The sequence below is a fragment of the Muscardinus avellanarius genome (genome assembly GCF_963383645.1).
Source record: "Muscardinus avellanarius genome assembly, chromosome: 6".
Classification (NCBI taxonomy): Eukaryota; Metazoa; Chordata; class Mammalia; order Rodentia; family Gliridae; genus Muscardinus; species Muscardinus avellanarius.
In genome coordinates this window covers 84,032,692-84,059,531 of record NC_137791.1, presented here as the reverse complement: position 1 = coordinate 84,059,531, position 26,840 = coordinate 84,032,692, and the positions used below count along the sequence as shown (strand labels likewise).

The 26,840-nt window shown below is 34.1% G+C and overlaps 1 protein-coding gene across 1 annotated transcript in view; it reads right to left on the bottom strand.

The window, feature by feature from the left end:
- Positions 1-26,840, bottom strand: part of UBA6 (ubiquitin like modifier activating enzyme 6) — a gene marked incomplete at both ends in the record, with an annotated part of 88,090 nt that overhangs the window by 26,626 nt on the left and 34,624 nt on the right. Inside the window, 9 exons of the mRNA XM_080697620.1 lie at positions 3,952-4,057; positions 5,585-5,766; positions 7,866-7,943; positions 12,014-12,094; positions 13,706-13,784; positions 15,190-15,257; positions 16,717-16,860; positions 24,987-25,053; positions 25,812-25,888. Of these exons, the coding sequence (XP_080553746.1) occupies positions 3,952-4,057; positions 5,585-5,766; positions 7,866-7,943; positions 12,014-12,094; positions 13,706-13,784; positions 15,190-15,257; positions 16,717-16,860; positions 24,987-25,053; positions 25,812-25,888 (882 nt within the window). The remainder of the gene's footprint in view (positions 1-3,951; positions 4,058-5,584; positions 5,767-7,865; positions 7,944-12,013; positions 12,095-13,705; positions 13,785-15,189; positions 15,258-16,716; positions 16,861-24,986; positions 25,054-25,811; positions 25,889-26,840) is intronic.

Sequence of the window (26,840 nt, the reverse complement as noted above, 5' to 3'; positions counted from 1 at the left end):
GAGGCCCTTTACACCTCAGTGAGACCCGGTTTCAAAATAAGAATAAAAAATTGGGCAGGGGGTACAGCTTGGAGGTTGAATGCTCCTGGGTTCCATCCCCAGAAAACAAAAACAAACAAACACTTAATGACATAGAGCCTAGCACATTTTTCCCCCATCTCATCTCCTTCAAATTAAACTTGTTAATATAGTCTATAATAATATCTTTATTACATATATAAACTTCAGATTACATAAGAGGACATGAAGAAATAATAAACCTAATAAAAATTATATTAAACCAAATATATCTATCAAATAAAAGGTATACCAGTGCTTATAAAAATACTATCTTTTCATTTTTTAAAAATTGAGCTGTACTTTTAAAGAATGAAAAGCCTACAATAATTTTTGAGTTTGTTGTTTTCAACTCTGGCAGAGTCTCAAAAATCGTATGAGGTTTTAAAAATTACATTTATATTATGTATGTAAAACACAGGCACATAAATGGCTTGAAGGTCCCACCTATGAAGAATCTGATTCTTTAATTATAATTTTGGGTGAGTACTTAAGATTTGTACTTTCATCAAGTTTTACAGGTACTTCTGACAATGTATGCTAGAGGTATGAATTCCTGAGAATAAACATTAGATATGACTGCACAGTGATTACCCTTACTTTTTATTCTTTATGTACCAGCTAACATGTAACATAATAAATCGAAAGATCAGAAAATGAATATAACTCTTTGATGGTTCTATTCTCAATCTAAAAGTTTATTCTTATCAAGTAATCTTAAACTCCAACGTTGTTAGAAAACTAATTAAAAAGCTCTAAGAAATAAACAGTAAACATAAGAATATGACTACAGAGACTTCCGGAAAGATGGTGACAGAGAAAAGCAGGGCTTACGAGCCCCGCTAACAACCAAGCTCTATTACCACAAAATCAGCGCCTTTCATAGTCAGAAAACACCATCAGCAGAGAAAAACAAAATGTAATTACAAGGGACAGAGAAAAAGAGAGCTGGAAAAATGAGACACCAGAAAGAAACCAAACCGCAGTGCTGTGGCCAGAGCCGTGGCGCAGAGTGGTGGGCGCCATCTTCCCTTGCAGCACCAGGCCCCAGAGAGGAGGGGGACTGAGAACGGAGCTCAGAGCCACAGAGGAGATATGCTGGCCTCATGGCCAAGGACGCAGCAGCAGCACCTTACTGCCGGCGGCAGCGGCAAGTTCACCGGACGGCACCAGACCAACGCACTCAACAGCCCACCAGACTCCAGAGAGGAGCGGTGGACAGTGAGCCGAGGTGAGCCGCTGCGGAAAAGCAGGGCGGGATTCGGCAGATTTTTCGGCGCAGGGAGCTTCTAAAACTCCCAGGGGCTGGGCTCAGCACACCCTGCAGGGACTCAGAGCACAGCTGAAAACCAGAGAAGAAATACGCCAGCCTCACGGCCGAGAGTGTGGGAGCGGCACCATATTGCCACCGGTGGCAACAGCAGCGAATTCACCGAGTCCACTACAGCTCCATAGGCGCACTCAAGAAAAGTAAGTCAAATTCAGGCCCTTAGAGGAGAAATCCCAGTACTGACTCCCAGGGACTTGACCCAGTGGGGGAGTGGCGGTGGCAGAGATATCACACCACAGGAGAACGTCCAACCTTGCACCCCCCCATTGTCTAAAGCAGCCTCGATTGACTCCCAGGGTCTGAGACTCTGTGATACAACCCAGTAAAGGAGTAGTGGGGACTGAGATCCAGAGCACCTTAAGTGAAGTCTTAGTGACCCAACGGAAGAACCCAGAGAAGGCACAAACTTCTGAAATCATGGGAAAGAGGAATAATACTGGAGCAATGAATGCCCACAACCCCACAACATTAGAAACCGATAAAACAGAAATTCAGAGATTTCTAGAAGATCAAATCAGGAAAATAACTGTAGAAATAATAGAGGTGCTTTGAAAAGAACTCAGAGAGAGCCAAAAAGAGATAAAGGATGCAATTAATGAAGTAAAGGCCTCAATTCAAAGTACAAACAACCGATTAGACCACATGGAGAACAGAATCTCGCTCTTAGAAGATGATCACTCCAAAAATGAATGCATAGTTTCTAATTTAGAAAAAAATATCCCAAAGCAGGAATCTGACATTGAAGAAATATGAGCCCATTTAAGAGAGCTAACCTAAGAATAATTGGAATAGAGGAGGGAAAAAAAGGTGAAACCAAAGGGATGAACAATATATTCAAGGAAGTAATAGCAGAAAATTTTCCAAACATAGAGCAGGAGGTCGATGCACAGGTCCAGGAAACTTATAGAACTCCCTTTAGACAGGACCGGAGAAGAGGATCCCCACGCCACATAATTGTCAAAATGACCAATGTGGAAGCCAAGCAGAGAATCTTAAAGGCAACAAAAACAAAGGGCCAAGTGATATTCAGAGGCAAACCAATTAAAATCACTCCAGACCTCCCAAACCAAGTCACGAGAGCCAGAAGGGCCTGGAGTAACATATTCCAAACTCTGAAAGAAAACAACTTCCAGCCAAAAATTTCCTACCCAGCAAAACTTTCTATGAAAATAGATGGGGAAATAAGAAGCTTCCATGACAAACAGAAACTGAAGGAATTTATGTCTTCAAAACCAGCGCTAGAGAAAATACAGTGCTAGAGATTAACTACAAAGAAGAAACAGGTAACACACCAGAACCAAAGAAACAAGATTTTCCATCCAACAGACAACTAAGATTGGTTATCTGTGGAGATTCATTATTTATGTTAGTCTTTTACCTATGTCTAAATTGTATTGATTGCCTTTATTGTTGTTAATTTTTAGGATTTCTAGTTGGAATATTAATATACCTTCAGATATAGCATTTGGAAATATTTTATCCCATTCTATCAGTAACTTTTAACTGTTTACAGTCTTTGGATATACAATATTTTTTTTTAATTTTTAGGGAGTTTGTTTACCCTTCTGTTGCCTGTGCCATTGAAATCATATCCAAGAAATCACTACCAATTTCAATGTTGTGAGGTAATGACCCAGATTTTCTTCTAAAAGTTTATAGTCTTAAGATTTATATTTAGGTCTTTTATCTATTTTCAGTTAATATTTGTATATGGTGTTAGGTCAGGGTCCAATTTTATTCTTTTTCATGTAATTATTATTTTTCAACAATATTTAGTTAAAAGATTATTATTTCCTCCACCAAATGTTAGTGGAAACCTTGTCAAAAATAACTTGACAATATAGGGAAGAGTTCAGCTCTAGGCTTTTATTTAACTCCAATGGTTTATATATCTGCCTTTATAACAGTACTACACTGTTTCAATTATTGTAGCTTTATATGGTTTGAAATCAGAAAATATATATCTTCTAGCTTTGTTCTTTTTCGAGATCATTTTGGGTATCTAGAGTTCATATTCCATATTAAGATAGATTTTTTTCTGAAAAATAAGTAAATAAATGTATGACAGTTTCACCTAAAAAAAATATTCTCTGATAAGAAATAAAGCAAAAAGAAATATTGAAATGTCATCTTTAAGTCATCAAAAGCTTGGTATCAGACAAATGAAACTGTTATGTGAGATTAGCATTGTTAATTTTGGATAAAATGCTATAATATTAGATGTCAACCACTAAGCCAAGCATGGGAAGGAGGGATAGGGAGGGAACTGGGTGGAGATCGGGTAAGGGCTAATTGGGCGATGTATGCATGTATGTCTACAAGTTTTTTTTTTTAATCCCATTATGATGTATGAATACAGTGCACCAATAAAAAAAAAGTTAAAAAAAAGAATATGACTACAATGCACCAATAAAAAGTAAAAAAAAAAGTGTATATGTACTTATGTATGGACATAATTGTCAGAGCAAACACATGAAGACTGAAAAAGCTAAATCAAATTTTTTAAATGACTGATGAGACAAAGTTATGAGATTTAGACATTTACTACAAAATAATTCACTTACATGACTATTGTAAGATTCAGTCAAGTGAGGTACGATAACTTCAGTGTGTCCCTTAGTACCCATTGTTCCAGAATCTAAGAGAGGCCGTAGATTTGCGAGGCAACGGCTGTTTGAAAACATAATACATAAAAAACATACAATTAACAAGGTCAGTAAAGAACATCCATCACCTACTCTTGACTATTTAAAAAACTGATCACTTTCTCTGAATGTAATATTTTAGGAAACAGATATTAACAACCACTGGACATTTCTACTTATCAGATCTGTGTTAGACATAAATTTTGTTGTTAAACCTAATAATTTTTGTCTCTTTCTCCTCCTACTGCCACCAAACCTTGGGCTTTGTTGCCTTATCTTAAATTAATTCTTAACTTACCCTTTCTTTCTTGCTATTTATTCTTTGGTTATTCTCTAACTAAAATTATACCTTACTATACCTTCTCAATGTTTTCTTTATTCCAAACAGTATTAACCTTCCTCCTCAATACTTATATGTATTTTAATTTCTTTTTAAAATTTTTTATTGGTGTATTTGGTCATATATCTTAGTGGAGTACAAGATAACAGAGGCATAAATGTACACATCACCCAATTAGTCCTTACCCAAATCTCACTACTTTAATTTCCTAAAATTTTCTTTTTTTTTGTCTTTTGCTCAAGATCATAATCTTTTTGCTGTATTTCACATCTGACATATTTTATAGTAATATATTTGCCCTACATCCTAGCATTAAGGTATCATATAATGATGTAACAAAGATTATATAAGATATACATATTTATAGTAATTCATTCATCCACTTATTTCACAGATTTACCAAATGACATCATGCGCTAGGCATTAAGAATACACTGGTAAAAAATAAATGGTTTCTGAATGACCTAGTGAGGAAATAAACATTATATATTCATGTCAATATAAATAAGTACCACAGAGGAGAAAACACAGAAAAATATATTTGGGGATTTTAAAAAGTCTGTTATGACATTATGCTAAAACTAAAAGGATGAGAAAGAAATAGAAACTGAAGAGTCGATATATAGATTTGGGGTCAAGAATTTTGAAGAAAGAGAAATACAACTTATTGAAAATGATATATGAGTCCCTGAGATTAAGAAAGGCACATGTAGCCAGGCATGGTGGCGCATGCTTGTAATCCCTGTGCTTGGGAGGCAGAGACAGGAGGATCACGCAGGTTCAAAGCCAGCTGCGCGCTGGCTTAGGAGACCCTGTTTACAAATAAAAATGTACAAATAGATCTGGGAGTGTAGCCCGGAGGTAGAAGGGCTTCCAGGCACCCCAGTACCACCACCACCACCACCACCAAAAAAAAAAAAAAAAAAAAAAAAAAGGGCACATGTAGCTAGTCAGGGGAATCAGGGAAGATTGGGTAAATTTTACACTGGGATAGTGGACAGGCATGGCAGGTACTACATGAAAAACATTTAGGCTATTACCCATCTTAATTTAATTCTAAGTCTAATGAGAAATCACCAGAGGCTTTAAGTTTGAGAAATACTTCAGTAAGAACATGCAGGATAATCAGTTAATTCAGTAACTTTTCACTAAGTAAATTCATGAAACAAAAAAAAATACAATTTTTTATGAACCTGAATTTCAAGAACATACCTGTCTACATATCTCCTGGCTTCCACATTATCTAATGCGGTAATAATTATATCTTGTTTAGTATAAAACTCATCATTGTAAATGGCCTCAGTGGCTGGACATACTTTGTTCAGGTGTGCATCTATCTTTAATTGGGAATTTATTTTCAGAGTTGCATCAGCAGCAGTATAGCTTTTGGGTTTCTAAACAAATAACAAATATAAACAAAGAATAAATATTAAACAAAAAAAGATCAACTATGGCTGAATGTATACATTCTATCCTCTCTGGAATACATATATAAAGCAAGGGCAAAGTAATGAAATTAATTCTCATTTTATGGAAATTACTGTCATTGTAGCTGCTTTACATTTAGTAATGCATATTAGTTTTCAAATAACACATTATTAAGAAAGGTCTAAACAATGTTTATTTCAGTTAAATGTTTCAGTTCTTAAAATAATAGTTACAAGTACAATTAGTGCTGTGTGTGTGTGTGTGTGTGTGTGTGTGTGTGTGTTACCAGGGATTAACTCATGGCTTTGAGTATGCTAGGCAAGTGCTACATCTCCAGCCCCATTTTTTCAAATTTTATTTTGAGATAGGGTCTCGCTAAATTTCTAGTTTCAATCTTCTTGCTTCAGTCTCTTGAGTATCTGGGATTACAGGTGTGTGGCCACCATGCCAGGTTTAATTAGTATATTTTACCCTCTAATGTTTGACTTGATAAGTGCCTAGGAAAGAAAATAGTAGAATTTGATTCTGCAAAACATAAATTATCTGATATATGTAAATTTAACATTTTGTATGTTGAAATCTTTACATATCTAGATGGAAATAACTTCAGAAATTACTTGTATCTAAGTTTTATAAAAAATTATCTTAAATATAAATCATTCTTTTCTTAAAGATTTAGTAATCACTAAACCTCTGGTGCCATTTCAGGCATTATCAGAAGTTCAATTGTGAGTATTGGCTCTTCTACTAAATTTCTTTAGATTATTCTATTTGAATTTATACATCAAGTTGTAACAGTATTTCTGTCTCTTCTCACATTGTTAGGTTGATATGTTTTATTTCTCAGTATTCTTAGTATTCAAACAAATTAAGACCATGTTAGTATTCTTTAAAATAATGAACAGGCTCTTATAGTTCTTCTATAAGTAAAATGTACACAGTGCATAAATTTTGTGACATACTTTATTCATGAGAGATCCTGGTACCTTTGGAAATGTAATAAAGTTAATTATGCTACTGCTATAGTCATTTTCTATTCATACATTTCTAAATTTAGTTCATAAAATTATCGATGAGCTGTGAATAAAGGGGAAAAAACTTAAGTAAAAGAAAATCTGCTTGATTAAAATTACTTCTTTCCCTAACTTAAATATTTTGATCTTAGCTGGGCATGTTGGTATAGGCCTATAATCCCAGTACTTAGAAAGCTGTGATGGAAGAATCATAGGGTTGAGGCCAGCCTTGGCAACTTCGTGAGACCCTGTTTTAAGTTAAAAATTAAATTTGGTTGGGAGTATCATTCAGCCTGGGTTCAATTGTCAGAACCACACCACAAACAAACAAACAAACAAACAAACAAACAAACTAACTTTATCTCTTTAAAAAAGACTGAAAACAAGCATTGTTTTATAAGAATAGCAGATATCAAATAAACATAATTAGAACTGCACAAAAATCCCAAGTGCTAAACTTTACCTGTTTTATAACAAAGACCAAAGAAAGATAGTTTCAAATTTGTGATAAAACTTCAAATTAGAGATGTTGTTTCAATAGAATTATTTTCTAAAATTAAATATGAAAATATAGTTCAGTAATTACAAAATAAAAAATACTGTCAATACTTCACAAGTCAAATATTTGTTCAAAACAATGCAAAAACCAATTTTTTTACATGAAAAGAGAATTCTATAATTTTTCCTTTGTCTTTCCCATTGGCAATGGAATTCTAATAAAATAGAGAATATCCTGTGCTTAGTCATTCACTACTTTCTTTTTCTTTGTGGCACTGGGGATAGAACCTGGGGGGAATTCTACCTCTAAGCTACATTCCCAACCCAATTTTTTATGCTTTATTTTGAAACAGGGTCTCACTAAGTTGTGGAGGGCCTAAGTAACTGAGGCTGGCCAAGAACCTGTGATTCTCTTGTCTTAGCCTCCTAAGTACTGGGATTTCAAGCATGGTCCACTATGCCTGGCTTTCAATCACTATTTTCTATTTACAAAATAAAACTCATTTCTTTGTGTAATATAACAGATGATTTAAATTTGAAGAATAACAACATACCTGTATGTGATGAGGACGAAACAGGAACTGTCTATTTAAGTTGGATTTTTCTATCAAATCAGGATCTGTAACTGTAACCTAATATCAAGAGAGGGAACATAACAGCTAAATCTATTTTGTTTTTCTCAGTACAACAAAAACAACTTCCATAAATTATTCTAAATCATTTTGGCTTATAAAGGTCATAAGAGTACAAATATTCCCAAATGGTTTTCAAAACTATCCTATTATATTTAACTACAATTACACATAGGAACACTTCAAACAAAGTAGTTGAACCCAATTGTAATTCTTCAAAAGTATTTTTCTTAAATGATATATAACAAAATAGAGGCTGAAAGAAAACATTCCTATAACCTTTTAAAGCCATGCAAGTAACTGATTATATTTTATTGGCACACACTCACACCATTTCTTTGGGTATTCTGAACAGTTATTTTCATGTTTTAAACAGAAGAGCTGAGTAGCTGTGACAGATACTTGGTCTACACAAGTCTAAAATATTTGAAGTTTTGTCTTTGAAGAAGTCTGCAGATTTCCATTCATTCTAAAGAATTCAAGAAAAAGTAAATCTGCCGATCATGGTGGCACACAATTGTAATCCAAGCAGTTGTGAGGCAATGACCAGAGGATTGCAGTTCATGGGCCGTTCAGCTACTTAGCGAGGCCCTTTGCAATTCAGCAAAAACAGTGATATCCTGTTTCAAAAATAAAAAGACTAAAAAATAGGGCTGGGGGTATAGCTTGGAGGTGTAACGCCCCTGGGTTCCATCCTCAGTACTTCAAAATAAAGTAAATGTAAGATGATCTGAAAAGTATTCAAAATGTATTTGTCACTTAAGTGTATTTTTAAACAAAATTTGACTAGGTAGTAACTCCTCAGACTGTTGCCAGCATCTCATGCAGACCTTGAGAAAGCTCGGTCAGGGAACCCGCAAAGGCACAAATCTCCCATGAAGTATGTCTAGCATTCCCTTCTTCAAAAAATTAGTTTAGGATTACTTGGATTAATATGTATAATTGGAATTTTATGTATAAGTATTATAACTAAAATTGATGGGCAGCAGCTTGTGAGAGACTCAGGCAGCAAAGATTTTTTTCCCAAGGATAAAGTTTGGGCCAAAGATTAAGTTCAAACTGACCTTAGTTTGGGCCAATATATAATATTAAGTTCAAGCTGGCCTTGGGAAGTGAGACAAAGCATACTTTCTATGATTATTTAAATGTATGGCACCCTGCCCTGAAGTCTGTAAAAAACTTTTGCTGTCCTTGAAGTTCCTGTTTGCATGACTACAAAGATTGTAACAAATCCTGAAAAGAAAGGGAGTAAGAAAGGAGTAAGAGAGAAGCTGGAGAAGCTTCTATCGGAATAAAGTTTGAGAAGCTGCCATCTGGTCTTGTGTGTCAGTGTTTTCTCTCTCACGACCTCAAATCTCCTCTCACCAGCACACGAACCTCGGCTCTTGCTAGGGCTGGACCCGGCACTGTGTCCCAGTTGTTAGATATTAACTGATGTTCACAGATATTCATTTTCTTTTAGTTGACATCTCTCTGATATTTTAGCATTTCTGTATAATTATTTGTTAGAGGCTATCTCTCTTAGTTTAAGCAACATCTTATAATAAATAGAAAGTACTTCTTAAAGACTTCACTCAGCTCCTAATTATTGTGATTACTGTTGTACCTCTTAATCTTTCTACTTCCCTTAGCCCTGCTTTATATTTTCTCCTTTTTTTTTTTGGTGGTACTGGGGAATGGAATCCAGGGACCTTCTACCTCTGGGCTACACTCCCAGACCTATTTTTTATATTTTATTTGGAAACAGGGTCTCTTAAGCCACCTCAGGCAGGCCTCAAACCTGTGCAATCCTCTTGTCTCAGCCTCCCAAGTGCGGGGATTACAAGTGTCCGCCACCACGCCTGGCTATATTTTCTCCATTTTGACTTCTTCTAGATTGATCAAGTTTTCTTGATTCAAAATAGTTTGGAATTTAAACATCTACGTGATTATCAAGTATTTTACATGCATAGGCAACTTAAGATCTAAAATTAATTAAAACTACTCTCCTCCCCCCAAATTTGAGGATATATGTGCACTATTTAACTTACAACTGTTCCTTTTATTTTCCATAACAACAATATTTTTGTTACACTTACATTTTTTTTGTGTGTGTGGTATTGGGGTTGGAACCCAGTTTCATTCTACCTCCAAGTCACACCCCCACCTCTAGTTTTTATCCTTTATTTTGAAAGAGGGTCTTACTGAATTACAAAGGACCTCACTCTGTAGATGAGGCTGTCCAAGATCCGTGATCCTCCAGTCTCAGCCTCCCAAATGCTGGAATTACAAGCCTGCACCATCACACCCAGCTGTTACACTTATTTTTAATCATGCCATTCCCCACATTATTTAAAAAATTTAAAACCACTTATTTAAATATAAGAATGCTGACAAATGTCTCTGCTATCATTGGTGTGTAGTGCACACATTATCTAATAATTCTTCTGTAAGAACCAAAGTTAGTAATCGTTCATCATTTTACTTGTCAGATATCCTTGCTTCCCTCTTAAAATCTGAGAACTTTTGTCACTATCTTTGGAATACACTGCTTTATCTCCAGGATATGTACTCTCTCTAAAAATCTAGTAGATTTATCTTGGAACTTTACAAATGCATCTTTTTTAATTAAAAAAGGGTATTTTTTCAACTACATTTTGAATACTTATATTCACCTTCTATTTGTCAACTCTCACTTCAGCTGTATCTGAACTTTTAGTCCTGATTAGGCATAAATTCTTATTTGGCATTTTGTAAAAATTTATTGTCATTTGTAACTTTAAAGTTTGTTCTATTATATGCCAATCTTTCTATTATTAGTAGCACTTCTCTTACATATGGCTCTTAGGAGACTAATTTTGCTCTGAAGTGGTTCCTTCTTTTTAGCGGATTGTTATTTTTTAATGTGAATTATTTTGAATGGGTGCTGTGTTTTCTGCACAGTGCATGTGCTATGGGTGTCTAAGTACAACCATCATGCAGTTTTACATTTGTTTTGTAAGGTCAGAGGCCTGGAGTGACATATGTTCCCACTGAAGGTTTTTTTTTTGTGGTACTGGGGATGAAATCCAGGGGCATTTTACTTTCAAGCTACACCTCCAGCCTGATTTTTTATTCTTTATTTTTATTATTTTTATTATTATTATTATTATTATTATTATTATTATTATTATTATTATTATTCGGATCTGGGGATGAAACCCAGGGGCATTTGACCTCCAAGCCACACCCCCTGCCCTATTTTTATTCTTTATTTTGAAACAGGGTCTCACTGAGTTGTGGAGGGCCTCATTAAGTAGCTGAAGCTATCCTCAAACCACTGTCCTAAAATCCTCCGGTTTTAGCCTCCCGAATGCTGGAATTACAAGTGTGCGTCACCACACCTGGCTTATTCTTATTTTTAAACAGGGTCTCACTGAGTTGCAAAGGGCCTAAGTAGTAGCTTTGGCTGTCCTTGAACCATGATCCTCTGTCTTAGCCTCCCGAATGCTGGGATTACAAGCATGAGCCACCATGCTGGGCCTCCACTGAAGGTTTTGGATAAATATTCAAGATACAGACATTTGTGAGTCACTATGGCTTTTAGCTCAGGATTTTATTTTTATCTTGGTTCCTAGTACTTGGGAATTTCTCTTTCTACCTTGGCTACATATGTAAATACTTGTTATTGAGTTGTCATTATGTTAGTCACCATGACAAATCTAAAATATCACTAAAAGCTAGTTTATATCTTAAAAGGTAAAATAACATCAATTAAATACATTTTATTTAAATAAATGAGATAGCTTTGCAATAAACTCACAGCAAGAACCTAACTAAAGTTTAATTACTCCTATTATTTTTGATATTCACCAATCGAGAGATTTTAGTTTTAGAGTATTTTAGAGAAAGAAACCGAGGAGCAAAGAATTAAAGTAATTTGCAAGAGAGTCACATAACTTGAACAGTGGTCAGAAAATAGTCAGAATCTTCTGATTTCTAGTTTAATGTTCTATTCTCAAAAAAATACTTGATATACATAGTCAAATGTAGTTTAAAAGAGGGCAACAACAGAAATATGAGCCTTTAACTCTCAAAGGTTTGTATCTTACCATTCCCTTCTCCTTGCTTGTACCAACACCAAGTAAAGCTAAATTTTTTAACATTTCACAACCAATGGCTCCACATCCTACCTATGAAAGAGAAAAATAACATTTATCAGATTAAATAAAACTAGCATGTCTACTTAATAAAAAATAATTGTATTCTAATTTACTTTAAATGTTTAGTTATAACAAATACACTTTTAAAGATAACTGTATATATTCATTTTACTATACAATAGTTAGCAGATTTATTATATCTTAGAATCTCAAAGAGAAAAAAGTATAAACCAAATAAAAAAAAGCAAAAATACATACTATACATTTAAACAGAAGACATTTAATATTCCAAATAAATGCCAAACCCTCAGCTTAGATAGAAATAAACAATACAGATCACTGTACAACATTTTGCTATTGTGGTAATAGGTATTAAACTCAGGGGCATTCTATCTCCAAGCTACATTCACAGTTCTTTTCTATATTTTAATTTTATTATTATTATTATTATTATTATTATTATTATTTATTTATTTTTTTTTTTTGGTGTTACTGGGGGTAGAACCCAGAGGCTTTTTACCTCCAGGCTATACTCCCAGACCTATTTTATATTTTATTTGGAAAGAGGGTCTCACTAAGTTGCTGAGAGCCTCATTAAGTAGCTGAGGCTGGCTTCGAACCTGTGCGATCCTCCTATCTCAGCCTCCCAAGCACGGGGATTACAAGCATGTGCCACTACACCCAGCTCTATATTTTAATTTTAAAACACAGTCATTCTAAGTTGCTAAGCCTGGCCTCAAACCTTCAATTCTGTCTCAATCCTAAATAATGGAATTCCAGGCATGCCACCACTTTGGCAAGCCAAATTTAATGAAAAAGATTTATTTCCAGACATTTCTCAAACGTTATCTGATGGACAGAATTATTTTAATACTTGTCTACTAATAGTTTTAAATGAAAACAGTTAATAAAAAACTGTTAATAGTAAATTCCACATGCAAGTAAAAGCTCAGCAAAAGCTGATCTTCAAAACATTATTTTAAAAATTATTATTAAAATATTTTCAGGAATTTTATGGAATGGATGAAAACTTTTCTGCCAATGCAGTATGACCTTTAGGAAAGACAGAATATTCCTATATATTTCGTTTACTATGAAAAAATATTTTTAAAATTTATGTACTTTAAAAGTCATTTAATGTTCAAAATATCATACTCATATTCACTTTAAAATATATTTACTCTTTATTTTTTCTAAGTCTTCCCTTTCTTCCTTTCTTCTTCCTTTCTTTTCCTTTCCTCCCTCCCTTTTTTTTTGTGGTACTGGGAGTAAAACCCAGGAGCTTTTCTACCTCTGGGCTATATTCCCAGACCTATTTAAACTTTACTTGGAAACAGGGTCTCACTAAGTTGCTGAGAACCTCACTAAGTAGCTGAGGCTGGCTTCGAACCTGTGCAATCTTACTGTCTCAGCCTCCCAAGGGTGGGGATTACAAGCATGCGCCACCACGCTTGGTGTATTAACTCTTTAAACGAAGAGTTGGCAAACATTTTAGGTAAAGGGTAAGACAATAAAAACATTTTTAGCTTTGTAGACTGTATTATTTCTGTTTAAACTATTCATCTAAACTCAAATTTGCTATAATAAATTAAATTAGTGATATACAACAACAATTCAAGTGTACTACTTTTTCCCACTTACTAAAAAGATATTCAAATTTTGTAGCTTCTGACACAAAGTATCTCCAATGCAGGCTCTTAAGGCATCATACCTATCTCCTCTAAAGAAAATGACATAAACCAGGAAAATAGAAAAACAAAAAAACAACAAAAAAGGAAAAATCAAGGTTAGTTTTGGGATCATTAATACCAATTTAATGTTCTGCTTTAAAATACAATGCACTTTAAGAGTTTCCCTCAATTTATCAGAGGAATTATCTTATTTAAAAAAGAACAAATCCCATGAGAAAACTGGCTTTTTTCCTTTTTCTATTTGACTTAATATTTTAAGTTCAAATGTCTTAAGTGAAGATAAACTAGTTCATAGCAGTCCCCACTATACACAGGGGAGATGTTTCAATACCCTGAGTGGATGACTGATTTCCTTAGATTGCAATAGATCCTCTGTATACTAAATTGTATTCTATACAAACATGCATAGATAAATTTAATACCTTTTTCATCTTGGCTATGTACTTATTACCACTGTGGCTATAACTTTTGCAGTGTGAGATGCAAGAGAAAAACAAATTCCTTTTTGTTTCTTCACAATTTCACAGATAAAAGATTCATTTTTACCATATATCTTAGCAGCCTCAGTATACAACTTTTTTCTTTCATTCTGTTGAGAATTTTCACCTAAAGACAGCACTTTACTTTCTTCTCCTTGGTATTTTAAAATTGCCAGTATCACTATACTTGCATTTTGGGGGATTATTAAGTAACAAAGCTTTACTTGAAAACAAGCTACCGTGATACTGGCCGTTGATATAATTAATAATGGAGAAAGCTGCTAAGTGATTTGGGGGTATATAGTGTGGACAACTGGACAAAGTGATGATTCAGGTCTTAGAACAGTGTGAGATGTCATGCAACTCAGAATTGTGTGTAATTTAAAATTTATGAATTGCATATATCTGGAATTTTTAATTTAGTATTTTCAGACCAAGGATAACTGAAGCCTTGGAAAGTGAGAATAGGGATTAGACAGGACCACTGTAGATATAAAACTAAAAATCTAAGAAAGTAATTTTTAAGAAAAATTCTTAGAGAAATCTATGTATAGGCATTTGTAGTTGTTAACCCACTTAAATTGAACGCAGAATCTTACATTAGCATATTTTAGGGAGAATGAAATCTATAAATGCTTATCAGATTCTGAAATATTTTTGACCCAAAAAGGAAGGGAGATTGCAGAGAGTATTTTTCTTCACCTAATATCCTTATATTTTAAATGCTTTTCATTTTCATGGCTTACAATTTAAAATTTTACATTTATTATTTATAAAGTGGTAAAAATATATTTTAACATATCCAATTCGTAAGTAGATAAAACAATAACTGAAGTGAATTGAGTTAGAAGAAAAAGATACCTAAAACCAACACATATTCAGACCAAAACTTTGAATCTCTTTGTTGCTTATAAAACATATAAGTAGAAAAAAGTAACAGAAATTTCAGTATTACCTTGGTAGAAATTCTTCACATTCAGTTTTGCCTAGATATTGGACAATATCTGCTGCTTCAAGATATAACTTAAAGTAGAAGATTAAAAACATAATTTACTATGTATACAATTTAAATTACTTAAAAAAAACCAAGCTCTTCTTTTCTATAGTTACTTAACATCAATCATGAGAAAAGATGACAAAAAAATGTCAATTCAGAGTAAAGTAATATTAAAAATGCATTTTTTAATGAAATATATAATCCTATATTCTTTCATTAAAAAAATGGCAAAACCTAAAAGAATTGTTAAAAGATATATAATGTAATTCGTATCATTTAGACAATGTAAAGATGATACTTTTAAAATCTTAAACAATGAAATTTTACTTCCAAATCTATTTTTCATAACTATGTAATAACTTTGGAAGTTTTATTCAATTGTAGCTATATTTGAGTAAATAATCAGATTAATTTTTGAGAAAGAAGTCCCTAGTCTGCACTTATTTTCCAGCTTGGATATATTATGTTTCATCTATAATTACATACACTATAAAGAAAATGGAATAGAAATCCTTCAGCCCTTTAATTTTTTATTTTAAATTAGGGTCTAAGTTGCTGAGGATGGCCTCAAATCCATAGGCCTCTTGTCTTATCCTCCCAAATACTAGGATTGCAAGTATGTGCCAACCACATCCAGCTAATTTTAAGTAACTTATGTGGGTAAATCAGAATACGACCACATAATTATAAATTGTTAAAACATTAAAACACTGTATATTTAATTTTATAATTTCTATAATATTAACAATTTTAACTACACCAGATTTAATATTTCTATTAATTAGTTAAGTCACATTCAGGGTTAAAAGAAAAAATTCAGCAGCACAGCATTCTGTGGGTACTTTTGATAATATAAAAATGACTTCTATCCACCATCTTTTATCTCATTAAGATGTATGACTTATATTAAAAATATTTAAATTGCCTTAAGTTATGAATCATGTCTTTTGGTACTTTTTGCCACCAATTATTCCTTCTGATATCAGACACGAGGGCTTTTATTCTATCTTTTGATGTTTCTAACCTGATACAGTTCCCAAACCTGCATCATTCTTATGTTTTCTACCTTTAGAAGTTTACACCTAGAAAGGAACCCCAGGATTCATAATGGTAAAAGATCCCATGGAAAAGTTTAAGAGTCCAGAGAGCCCAAGAATTCTAAGCTAGTAATTACTGGAGAAAATTAACTGTAACAATAGAAAATTCATTCCTTTACTCTTGCAATGAAGGTATATACAACTAAGAAGACAATATCCGGTTATTTTCCAATAGTCCTAACATATAATCTTGTTAGTTTCAATTTGAGAGTTTTTAGAGGAATGTTACTTGCCTTTCTCATAATAATACTCTATTAATTTTTTTGTTAAATACTTTAACATATTTTAATATGCTAATTCTACCTTATTATAATATATAACTTTCATTTTATGGGCATGCAATTCAAACTTAAATGTAAAGAAATAATAAAACTCAGAACTAACTAACCCACTGGCACAAAGGAGAAAACTTTCCCGTCACAGCTTTTAGTACTTCTTGGCTGGCAACACCTCCTACTGCTGCAGCAAGTGGGGGTAAAAAGCCTCGAGCAGTCCAAGAGAGCCACTGCACAATGTCAGCATTTACTTCAGGCTGAAACACAAACCAAGAAAGACAGTATTATTAACAGTATCCACAGGGTAATGTTAAAATTTCAATGAATATGAAATTAAAGTTAACATCTAAAATTTTTCACAATTTCCCTAAATAGCTTTAAAATTCTAAAACTGTCTCAATCTTATGATTAAAAACATCCATTTGCATGTAATTTTAAGCTGCATTTTACTTTATCAGTACCTGTACAGTTTTGCTTTCTTACTCTTTATATTACAATATTTAAAATTCACAAGACTATCTATTACTTATAGTGTCTGTTAAAAAATAGTTTTGTGATGCCAGTCAGTCATATTTACAAAGAAACCAAAACAAGAGAGCCACATATGGTGGCACATGGCTATAATATAGTACATGAAAGGCTCAGACAAGGGGTTGCAGGTTCCAGGATAGCTACAGCAACATCAAGACTTGCAGCAACCTAGTACAACTCTGTTTCAAAATAATAAGTAAAAGCCAGGTGTGGTGGTGTACACGTGAGACCTGGTTTCAAAATAAATAATAAAAAATAGGGCTAGGGGGTGTAGCTCGAAGGTAGAATGCCTGTGGGTTCTTCCGTCCCCAGTAACACACACACACACACACACACACACACACACACACACACACACACACATCTGGACCCTATCTAAGTAAAAATAAACATAAAATGAACCATAAAAATTATAAGCTATTAGTTTTGTTCAAAGCACTAAATAAGAAGTTAAATTGTGATGAATAATAGCTGTACAATTCACAACTGCCAAACTATGGAACCAGCTAAGATGTCCATCAACAGATTACAAAACTATGAAATATGTACGCAATGGAATTTCACTCAGTGATAAAGAACAAAATTACATTTGTAAGGAAATGGATAAAACTGGAGAGTATTATGCTAAGTGAGATTAGTCACAAAAAGTAAAAAATCAGATGCTTTCCCTAATATGAGGAAGCTAGGTAGAAAAAGGGTTATACATATACAGCTGGGCATGGTGGAACTCTATATGAAGAACTATAGATGAGCAAATAAGGCTGAGTCGGATGGAGGGGGGAAAGAGGAAAATTCCCTAATGTACATGATGTACATTCACAAACATATCAAAGCCAATCACTAGGCCAAACATGAGGAGAGGGAATGGGGCGGGAATTGGGGAAAGGCTAAATGAATGATATGTGCATGCATACCTCTTAACACCTTGTACTCCACTAAGATGTATGAGTACAATGCTCCCAATGACTGTAACTAAAAACTGAAATTATATTTCTTAAAATAATTACTATTTCAAGCCTAGCGTGGAGGCGCACACAAAAGGAAAAAGAAAAGACATCCGATGATAGTGAAAGGTTAGTGAGAAAAGTTAAAAGATTTGGCAGAAACCAAACACATTCCTAAAATATACTGATATCTCTCCATTAAAAAAGGAAAGGAAGAATGAAAAACAAAGACTTATCCATTAAAGAAACTCCTTTTTTAGTATCCTGCGAGAACAGTGTTACAGAACTAGGAATCTGAAAAGCACTCTAAATCCTTCCCCATCCAAAAAAATTAAGGTGATAATCAGTCTACCATACAAAGCTAGTGCAAGAAGAAAAGAGAAAATTAAACACATTTCAACTACTGAAAATTTGTCTCCCAAATTAATCACAAGTTAGAAGAAATATGCTTGGGTGAATTACATATTATTAACAAGCACTTGGAGATGTGGAAGGGGCAAAAAAAAACCCCTGCAATACAACATTTAGGCACTTAACAACTAAGAATAGGAATAATCCAATCTACCCTCTCCCAAAAAGAAGAAATTTGTTCACAAAGATGCCAAGATATTCCAATAAGATGCTACACAATGGAATACTATTCAGAAACAAAATGATAAGAACATGAAATATTAATGTACCAAAGTCATTGTACTTAGTGAAAAACGTCAGATCCAAAAGACTATGTACAGGTAAAAGTCCATACAGGCCTGTATAGGTACAAGTCCGTAATTCTAGTACTTGGGAAGCTGTGACAGGATTGCAGGTTCAAGGCCAGCCTCAGAAATTTAGTAAGGTCCTCAGTAAATTACTGAGATTCTGTTTCCAAATGAAAAAAAAAAAAAAAAACAAAACAGGACTGGGGGTATAGTTCAGAGGTAGAATGCTCCTGAGGTTAATTTTCAGTACCACACACACACACAAATTATGTGCAGTATTATACTATTTATAAGACATTCTAAAAAGGGCAAAATAATAGTGGTTATAAACCACGTACTTATTTTTATAAAAAAGAAAAAAAACCCAAAACAATTATCAAATAATTGCATAAACAATGTTGTGTTGATAGCTGCTAAAGTGAAATTGTTGACTAACAGGCTCTGGAACTATAACATGAAAAGACCATATTCTAGGTGATATGTGCAAATCCAAATCTGATTTAAAACACAATTGTAGGATGTGAATGTATATAGATGATATGTAGAGATGACTTGTAAAAAAAGCTGATAACTTTATTTTTTTACTATTATTATTTAAGAAAAAAATTTTTAATGTGGAACATATTGAAAATGGCATACATTCAAACTGTGATTGTTACCCTCCCCACCTTCCCCTTCCCCCTCCCAACAATGAGTGACCAGGTTAACCATGCAATATTTATATTTTTATACAAATTGATGTAACTTTTCATTAATCAACCCCAGCCTTCTTCCTCTCCTATCCTTCCATTCTATCTATGATGAGGTTTCTCCTCAATTGTCTGGAGCCCTTCTGGTATCCCTAATACTCCCTAGTTTGAGTATATTAGAGAAAATGTAAGTCCTTTCCCCTTCTGTGCTTGGCTGATCTCATGTAACATAATGCTCTCCAGGTCTTTTCATCTTTTTGCAAATGACATGATTTTGTTCTTTCTTATAGCTGAGTAGAATTCCATTGTGTTTATTTCCCATAATTTTGCAATCCATTTATCTGTTGATGGAGACCTAGGTTGGTTCCATATTGTGGCTATTACAAATTATGCTGCTATGAACTTGGGTATGCATATGTTCCTGTAGTTCCCTGGTTTCAACCCCTTTAGAAAGATACCCAGGAGTGGTAATGCTGGATCATATGGTAGATTCATTCCCAGTTTTCTAAGGAATCTCCAAACTGATCTACATAGTGGCTGAACTCATTTGCACTCCCAACAACAGTGTAAAAGAGTTCCTCTTTCCCCACATGCTCACCAGCATTTGTTGTTGAGTTCTTTATGCTTGCTCTTCTGATTGGGGTTAGATGTAATCTCAGCGTAGTTTTGATTTTGCATCTCCCTGATGGCTAATGATGTTGAACATCTTTTCATGTATCTATTGGCCATTTGTGTCTCTTGTGAAGTGTCTATTCAGTTCAGTGGCACATTTCTTTATTGGGTTATTTGTTTTACAAGTGTAGAGTCTTTTGAGCTTTTTGTATATTATGGATATTAGCCCTGTGAGTGGTGGCTGGTAAAGAGCTTTTCCCATTCTGTAGGCTTTCTCTTTAGGTTCTTGATGGTTTCCTTTGATAAGAAGAAACTTTTTAGTTTGATGCCATCCCACTCGTTAATTCTTGCTTTAATTTCCTGTGCTTTGGAGGTCTTGTTGAGAAAGTTTACTGCCTGTGCCTATATGTTATAGTGTTGAGCCTATGCCCTCCTCTAATAACCTCACAGTCTCTGATCTAATTTCTAAGTCTTTGATCCATCTTAAGTTGATTCCTGTGCACGGTGAGAAGGATTTAGTTCCATCTTCCTACAAATGGATAGCCAGTTCTCCCAGCATCATTTGTTGAAAAGGCTGTCTTTTCTCCAGTGTACAAATTTGGCCTCTTTATCAAAGATCAATTGACTATAGGTATGTGGATTTGTTTCTGTATCTTCTATTCCACTGGTCAGGCTGCCTGTTGTGCCAATACCATGCTCTTTTTACTACTACTATTGCTCTAGAGTATAATTTGAAGCCCAGGATTGTGATGCCTCCTGCCTGATTTTTATTGTCGAGGATTACTTTGGCTATTCTAGGTCTTTTCTTTCTCCATACAAAGTTCATGATTGATTTTTCTAGGTCTATGAAGAATATCATTGGTATTTTAATAGGAAGTATATTAAGTCTATACATCAGTTTTGGCAGAATGGCCATTTTGATGATATTTATTCTGCCTATCCATGAGAAGGGAGATCTTTCTATCTTCCAAGCTCTTCTTCAATTTGTTTAATGTTTTATAGTTTTTGTTGTAGCGGTCTCTTACATCTTTGGTTAGGTTTATTCCTAGGTATTTTATTGGTTTGGGGGTTATAGTGAATGGAATTATTTTATTTCTTTCATTGTGGATTAAAGAAAACAACTGAATTCTTTAGATTGATTTCGTATCCTTCTACGTTTCTGAATTGGTTAATCAGCTCCAGTAGTCTTTTGGTTGAGTTTTTTGGGTCTTTCAGATAAAGAATCATGTCATCTGCAAATAAGGATAGCTTTAATTCTCTTGCTATTTTAATTCCTTTGATTTCCTTCTCTTGTCTTATTGCTGTGGCAAGTCTCGAGGACTATATTGTAAAGGAGTGGTGATAGTGGGCGTCTTTGTTTTGTTCCTGATTTTAGAGGAAATTCTTGCAGTTTTCCCCATTCAATATGATGTTGGCTTTGGGTTTATTATATATTGCCTTAAATGATGCTGAAATACATTCCTTGTATTCCAATTTTCTATAGTGTTTTTAACATGAATGGGTGTTGGATTTTGTCAAATGCTTTTTCAGCATCTATTGATATGATCATGTGGTTTTTATTCTCAGTTCTATTTATGTGGTGAATAATGTGTATTGATTTGAGTATGTTGAACCAGCCTTGCTTTTCTGGGATGAAACCAACTTGGACATGGTGTATAATTCTCTTAATACGGTTTTGAATGCATGTAGCTAGTATTTTGTTTAGAATTTTTGCATCTATGTTCATCAAGGATATTGGTCTGCAATTTTCCTTTTTTAAGGTATCTTTATTCAGTTTAGGGATTAATGTGGTACTGCCTCGTAGAAGGAATTTGGGAGAATTCTATTTCTTAATTTCCCGGAACAATCTGTGAAGTATTGGGATTAGTTCTTCACTGAAGGTCTTGTAGAATTTGGCTGGAAACCGATCTGGGCTTGGGGTTTCTTTGATGGCAGAATTTTTATTGCTGTTTCTATTTCTTTGCTTATTATTGGTTGGTTAAGGCTTACTATGTCCTCTTGGTTCAGTTTACGTAGGTTATATGAGCTTAGAAATCTGTTGATTTCTTTCATGTTTTCCAGTCTATCAGAGTGTAAGTTTTCAAAATAATTTCTGATAATCTTTGAATTTCTTCACTATATATGGTAATGTCACCTTTCATTCCTGATTTTAATAATTTGAGTTGACTCTCTCTTTCTTTTGGTTAGGTTGGCCAGAGGTTTTTCAATCTTATTAATCTTTTCAAAGAACCAGCTTTTTGTTTTATTGATTATTTGAATTGATTTTTGTTCTGTATTTCATTTATTTCTGCTCTGATTTTAATAATTTCCTGCCTTCTGCTGGCTTTGGGATTATACTGTTGCAGTCTTTCTAGGTCCTTGAGATGCATCATTAGGTTGTTTACTTGGCAACTCTGTTCTGCTTATGTGGGTGCTCAATGCTATATACTTTCCTCTTAACACCACCTTCAAAGTGTCCCATAAATTTTGGTGAGTTGTTTTTCTATTTTCATTTAATTCCAGAAGTTTATTTATTTCTCCCCTAATTTCTGATCTTTCCAGCTCATTGTTCAAAAGTGTATCATTCAAAGCCAAGCGTGGTGGTGCACGCTTGTAATACTAGCATTCAGAAGGCTGAGTCCTGATGATCACGGTTTGCGGACAGTCTCAGCTACTTAGTGAGGCCCTCTGCAACTCAGTGAGATCCGGTTTCAAAATAAAGAATAAAAAATAGGGCAGGGGCTGTAGCCCGGAGGTCGAATGTCCCTGGGTTCCATCCCCAAACCCATTCAATCTCCATGCATTTAAATAATTTCTTTTGGGTTTCCTGTTGTTGATTTCTACTTTCACTCCATTATGATCTGAAAAGATGCAGGGAATTATATTACATCTTTTAAATTTGCTAGTGCTTGCTTTTTGGCCCAGGATGTGATCTATTTTGGAGAAGGTTCCATGGGCTGCTGAAAAAAATGTGTATTCTGTTGTTCCTGGTTGAAATATTCTGTATATGTCTATTAGGTCCATTTGGCTTACAGTTTTCTTTAATTCTGAAGTCTTTACTCTTCTTTTGCCTCGAAGATTGATCTTGTGGTGTGAGAGGTGTGTTGAAGTCTCCCAATATTATTGTATTTGGGTCTATTTTAGATCTGATGTCCAGAAGGGTTTGTTTTACAAATGTGGCTGTCCCCACATTTGGAACATTAGACATTTACTATCATTTTATCTTCATGGTGGACTGTTCCTTTTAACAACAGGTTGTGTCCTGCTATTTCTCTTCTGATGTGTTTTAGCTTAAAGTCTGTTTTGCTGGATATCAGTGTTGCTACCCCTGCCCGATTTTGGTCTCCATTAGCATGGTATATCTTTTTATATTCTTTCACTTTGTCTGTGAATGTCTTTGGCTGTGAGTTTCTTGTAAACAGCATGTATTTGGATTGTGTTTTTTAATCCACATTGCCAGTCTGTCTTTTGGTTGGTGAGTTAAGTCCTTTGACGTTCAGTTATTACTGAAATATGATTTTTGTTTCCTGTCATTTTGTGTTGTGTCTTCTGTTAGGTATCCTGTCAATTCTTCTTTATTTAGATGCCCTGCTGTTTACCTTCATCTCTTCTCTGGTTCTGAAGTCTGATTCTTTTATCTTCTTTATGGCTTATTTCTTTAAGTATCTCCTCTAGTGTTGGCTTTGAACTCATGAATATTTTGAGGTTCTGCTTATCTTGAAACACTCATTTCTCTATCAATTTTGAATAATAGTATTGCTGGATATAGCAATTTGGATTGAAAGTTGTTTTTGTCCAGGGCCTGGATTATATCATACCAGTCTCTCCTAGCATATACAACTTGGGTTGTATAGTGTGGGGCAATTCTTATTGTTTTGCCTCTATGTCATCTGACCTTTTGTTCTCACTAATTTTAAGATTCTTTCCTTGGCCTCTATGTTGGTCATTTTGATTATTATATGGCACGGGGAGGTTCTTCTTTGATATTGTCTTAATGGTGTTCTGTATGTCTCCTGGATGTGAAGATCCAAATCCCTTTCCATGTTGTCCCATGGCTGTTGGATGTTTAGCTTTTGTTGCTGTAATGACTTCTCTATACTGTTCACTGTGTTTTTGGTTTTGGATGAACCGTATTCTAACAGTGATATTCTATTTTCCATTTCATCTCATCTTCCAGAATTTCTTTCTATTGCTGTCTTCATTTCATTTATTGACTCTTTCATTTCATTCCAGACCTCTTTCTGATTCTTTCTTAGGGTTTCTATTTCGTCTTTCATCTCCTGTAGACTTGTTTTGAAGCCTTTCATCACATTGTAGATCAAGATTCAAACTTCCCTTATTGCATTTTTGGTCAGTATTTGTGATTTCTGTTTTCTATTCACTATTTCTAGTTCTCGCACTTTCAAGATTCTCAGGTCTGTTTTCTGATGTCTTTCTATTGTTTGTGGGTATTATGTTTAATCCAATCTTAGTAGTAGGAATTTAGAAGTGACAGCAGATAAGCAGTGCTTTTTCCAATGTTGATGGTTGGGTATTGGGGAAGGAGCTGGGGTGACGGATACAGGATTTAGATAAGGTTGAGAATATGATTAGGTATGTATGAAGCTGATAACTATATAGTGAGTTTTACTGGGTCAACACATCAAGTAAATCAGAACAGAATGAGGATAAGGATAAAGCTTAGTAATTATTAAATGCCATAATATTCCAGGTAGTTTATAAAATTAAAATCTTTAATGTTAACAACCTTACGAAGTAGTTTAATTTCCATTTTATAGACTTATACAAGCAGAACAAAATGAACAAATTTGCCCACTGTCACAGAATCCAAAAGCAGCAAAGCTGGAATTCGTATAATAGAAGAATATTAATATATAAAACATTTATGTTAGAAGCAAATCCTTGAATAATCCTAACTTTGAATATTTACCTTCTCTTCCAAGGTTTCACTTATAGATGTTACTAGTTTCAACAGCTCTTCTGAATCTTGTTGGCATCTACAATTCAAAACAAAGCCATTTAACTTCAGTTTTTTCAGTTGCCATGAATAGTTGCTTATATTCACAACTAAAATTTAAGATATATGTATGAATGTGAAATTTGGTCAACATGTAGTACAATGTTTCACTAATTTAAAGATAACTGGCCTAAAATTATTTAAAAATCGGGATCACCTAAAAATAATATGAAAGACTGAGTTTTATGCACATGACACAAAAACCTTTTATAGAAGTACTTTTGACTTAGCCCAGAAAGAAAAAAAGTATATTTTTTTAAAGTTATAGATTTAGAAGCTGGGCATAGTGGCACAGGTTTGTAATCACAACATTTGGTAAGTTCAGACAGGATCGTGGTTCGAAAACAACCTCAGATACTACTTAGTAAGGCCCTTTACAATTCAATGAGACCCTGTTTCAAAAACTGAACAATAAAAAACATGGCTGGGGGTGTAGCTCAAGAGGTATAATGCCCCTGGGTCATATCCCCAGTACTCCAAAAAAAAAAAAAAAAAAAGTTATTGATTTAAAGGCTTCAAATGGAAAAATTTATTTAGTATGATTCCATTTTTATAAACTCATCTCTTTACTATTACCAAAAAAAGACTAAAAGTTATAACAGATGTTTATACAGTTTAGCCTATTTGCTGCCATTTCAATTATAACAAGCTTTATTACTTTCTTAAAAAACCTATTAACTTAAAATATATTGCTTTTATATAAAAAGAAAATAGTTACTGTTAAATAAAAAATATTACCTAATATTTGGTTTGCGACTATAGTTCTCCTGAAATTGGTCCAAGGCAAGCATAGCTGTGTGAATCTGTAAAGGTGCCTATGAAGAACATTAAAAATTTGCCAACATTTATTGAGTGCTTAATATAAGTATTGTGCTAAATGCTTCTAAAACATTATTTTATCCTAACAATAAACATGATTTTAATACTATGACTATCACTAGAATAGTAAAATGCCATAAAATTATTTTTAAGGAGATGGCATGTCTAATGTTTATCAAGTTATTCCTATGAAACTTAAGAGTAGTACCAATTAAATGATAGTATAAGAAATTGTACATGATCCCAAATATTTTTTTCTTTAATATGTACAAATTTGGAAACTGTTCATTCATTCCTTATCACAAAAACAATTACTAATAAAAAAACTGTATCTGATAATTTAAAAAGTAGAATAGAGAGCTGGCCATGTTGGTGCACGCTTGAAATCCCAGCACTTGGGAGGCTGAGCCAGGAGGATAGCACAAGTTCAAAGCCAGCCTCAGCTATTTAGTGAGGCTCTCAGTAACTTTGTGAGACTTTGTTTCCAAATAAAGTAGAAAATAGGTCTAGGATTATAGCCTGGAGGTAGAAAAGCCCCTGGGGTTCCACCCGCAGAACCACCAAAAACAAAACAAAACAAAACAAAAACAAACAAACAAAAAAACCCCAAACCAAACCAAAACACTGGGTGTGGTGGGGCACGCTTGTAATCCCCGCGCTTGGGAGACAGGAGGATCTCGCAGGTTTGAAGCCAGCCTCCCAAAGAAGGGTTCCATCCCCAGTACCACCAAAAAAAAAAAAAAAAAAATACAATTTATGTTTAATGTTTCTTTTTGTATTATATAAAATATGGTTAAGATAAATCTTTTTTGTGTGTGTGTGTGTTACTGGGGTCCTGGAAGACCTTCTACCTCTGGGCTACATTCCCAGACCTATTTTATGCTTTTTTATTTTTGAAAACAGGGTCTCTTAAGCCAGCGCGGCTGGATCTGAACCTGCGCAATCCTC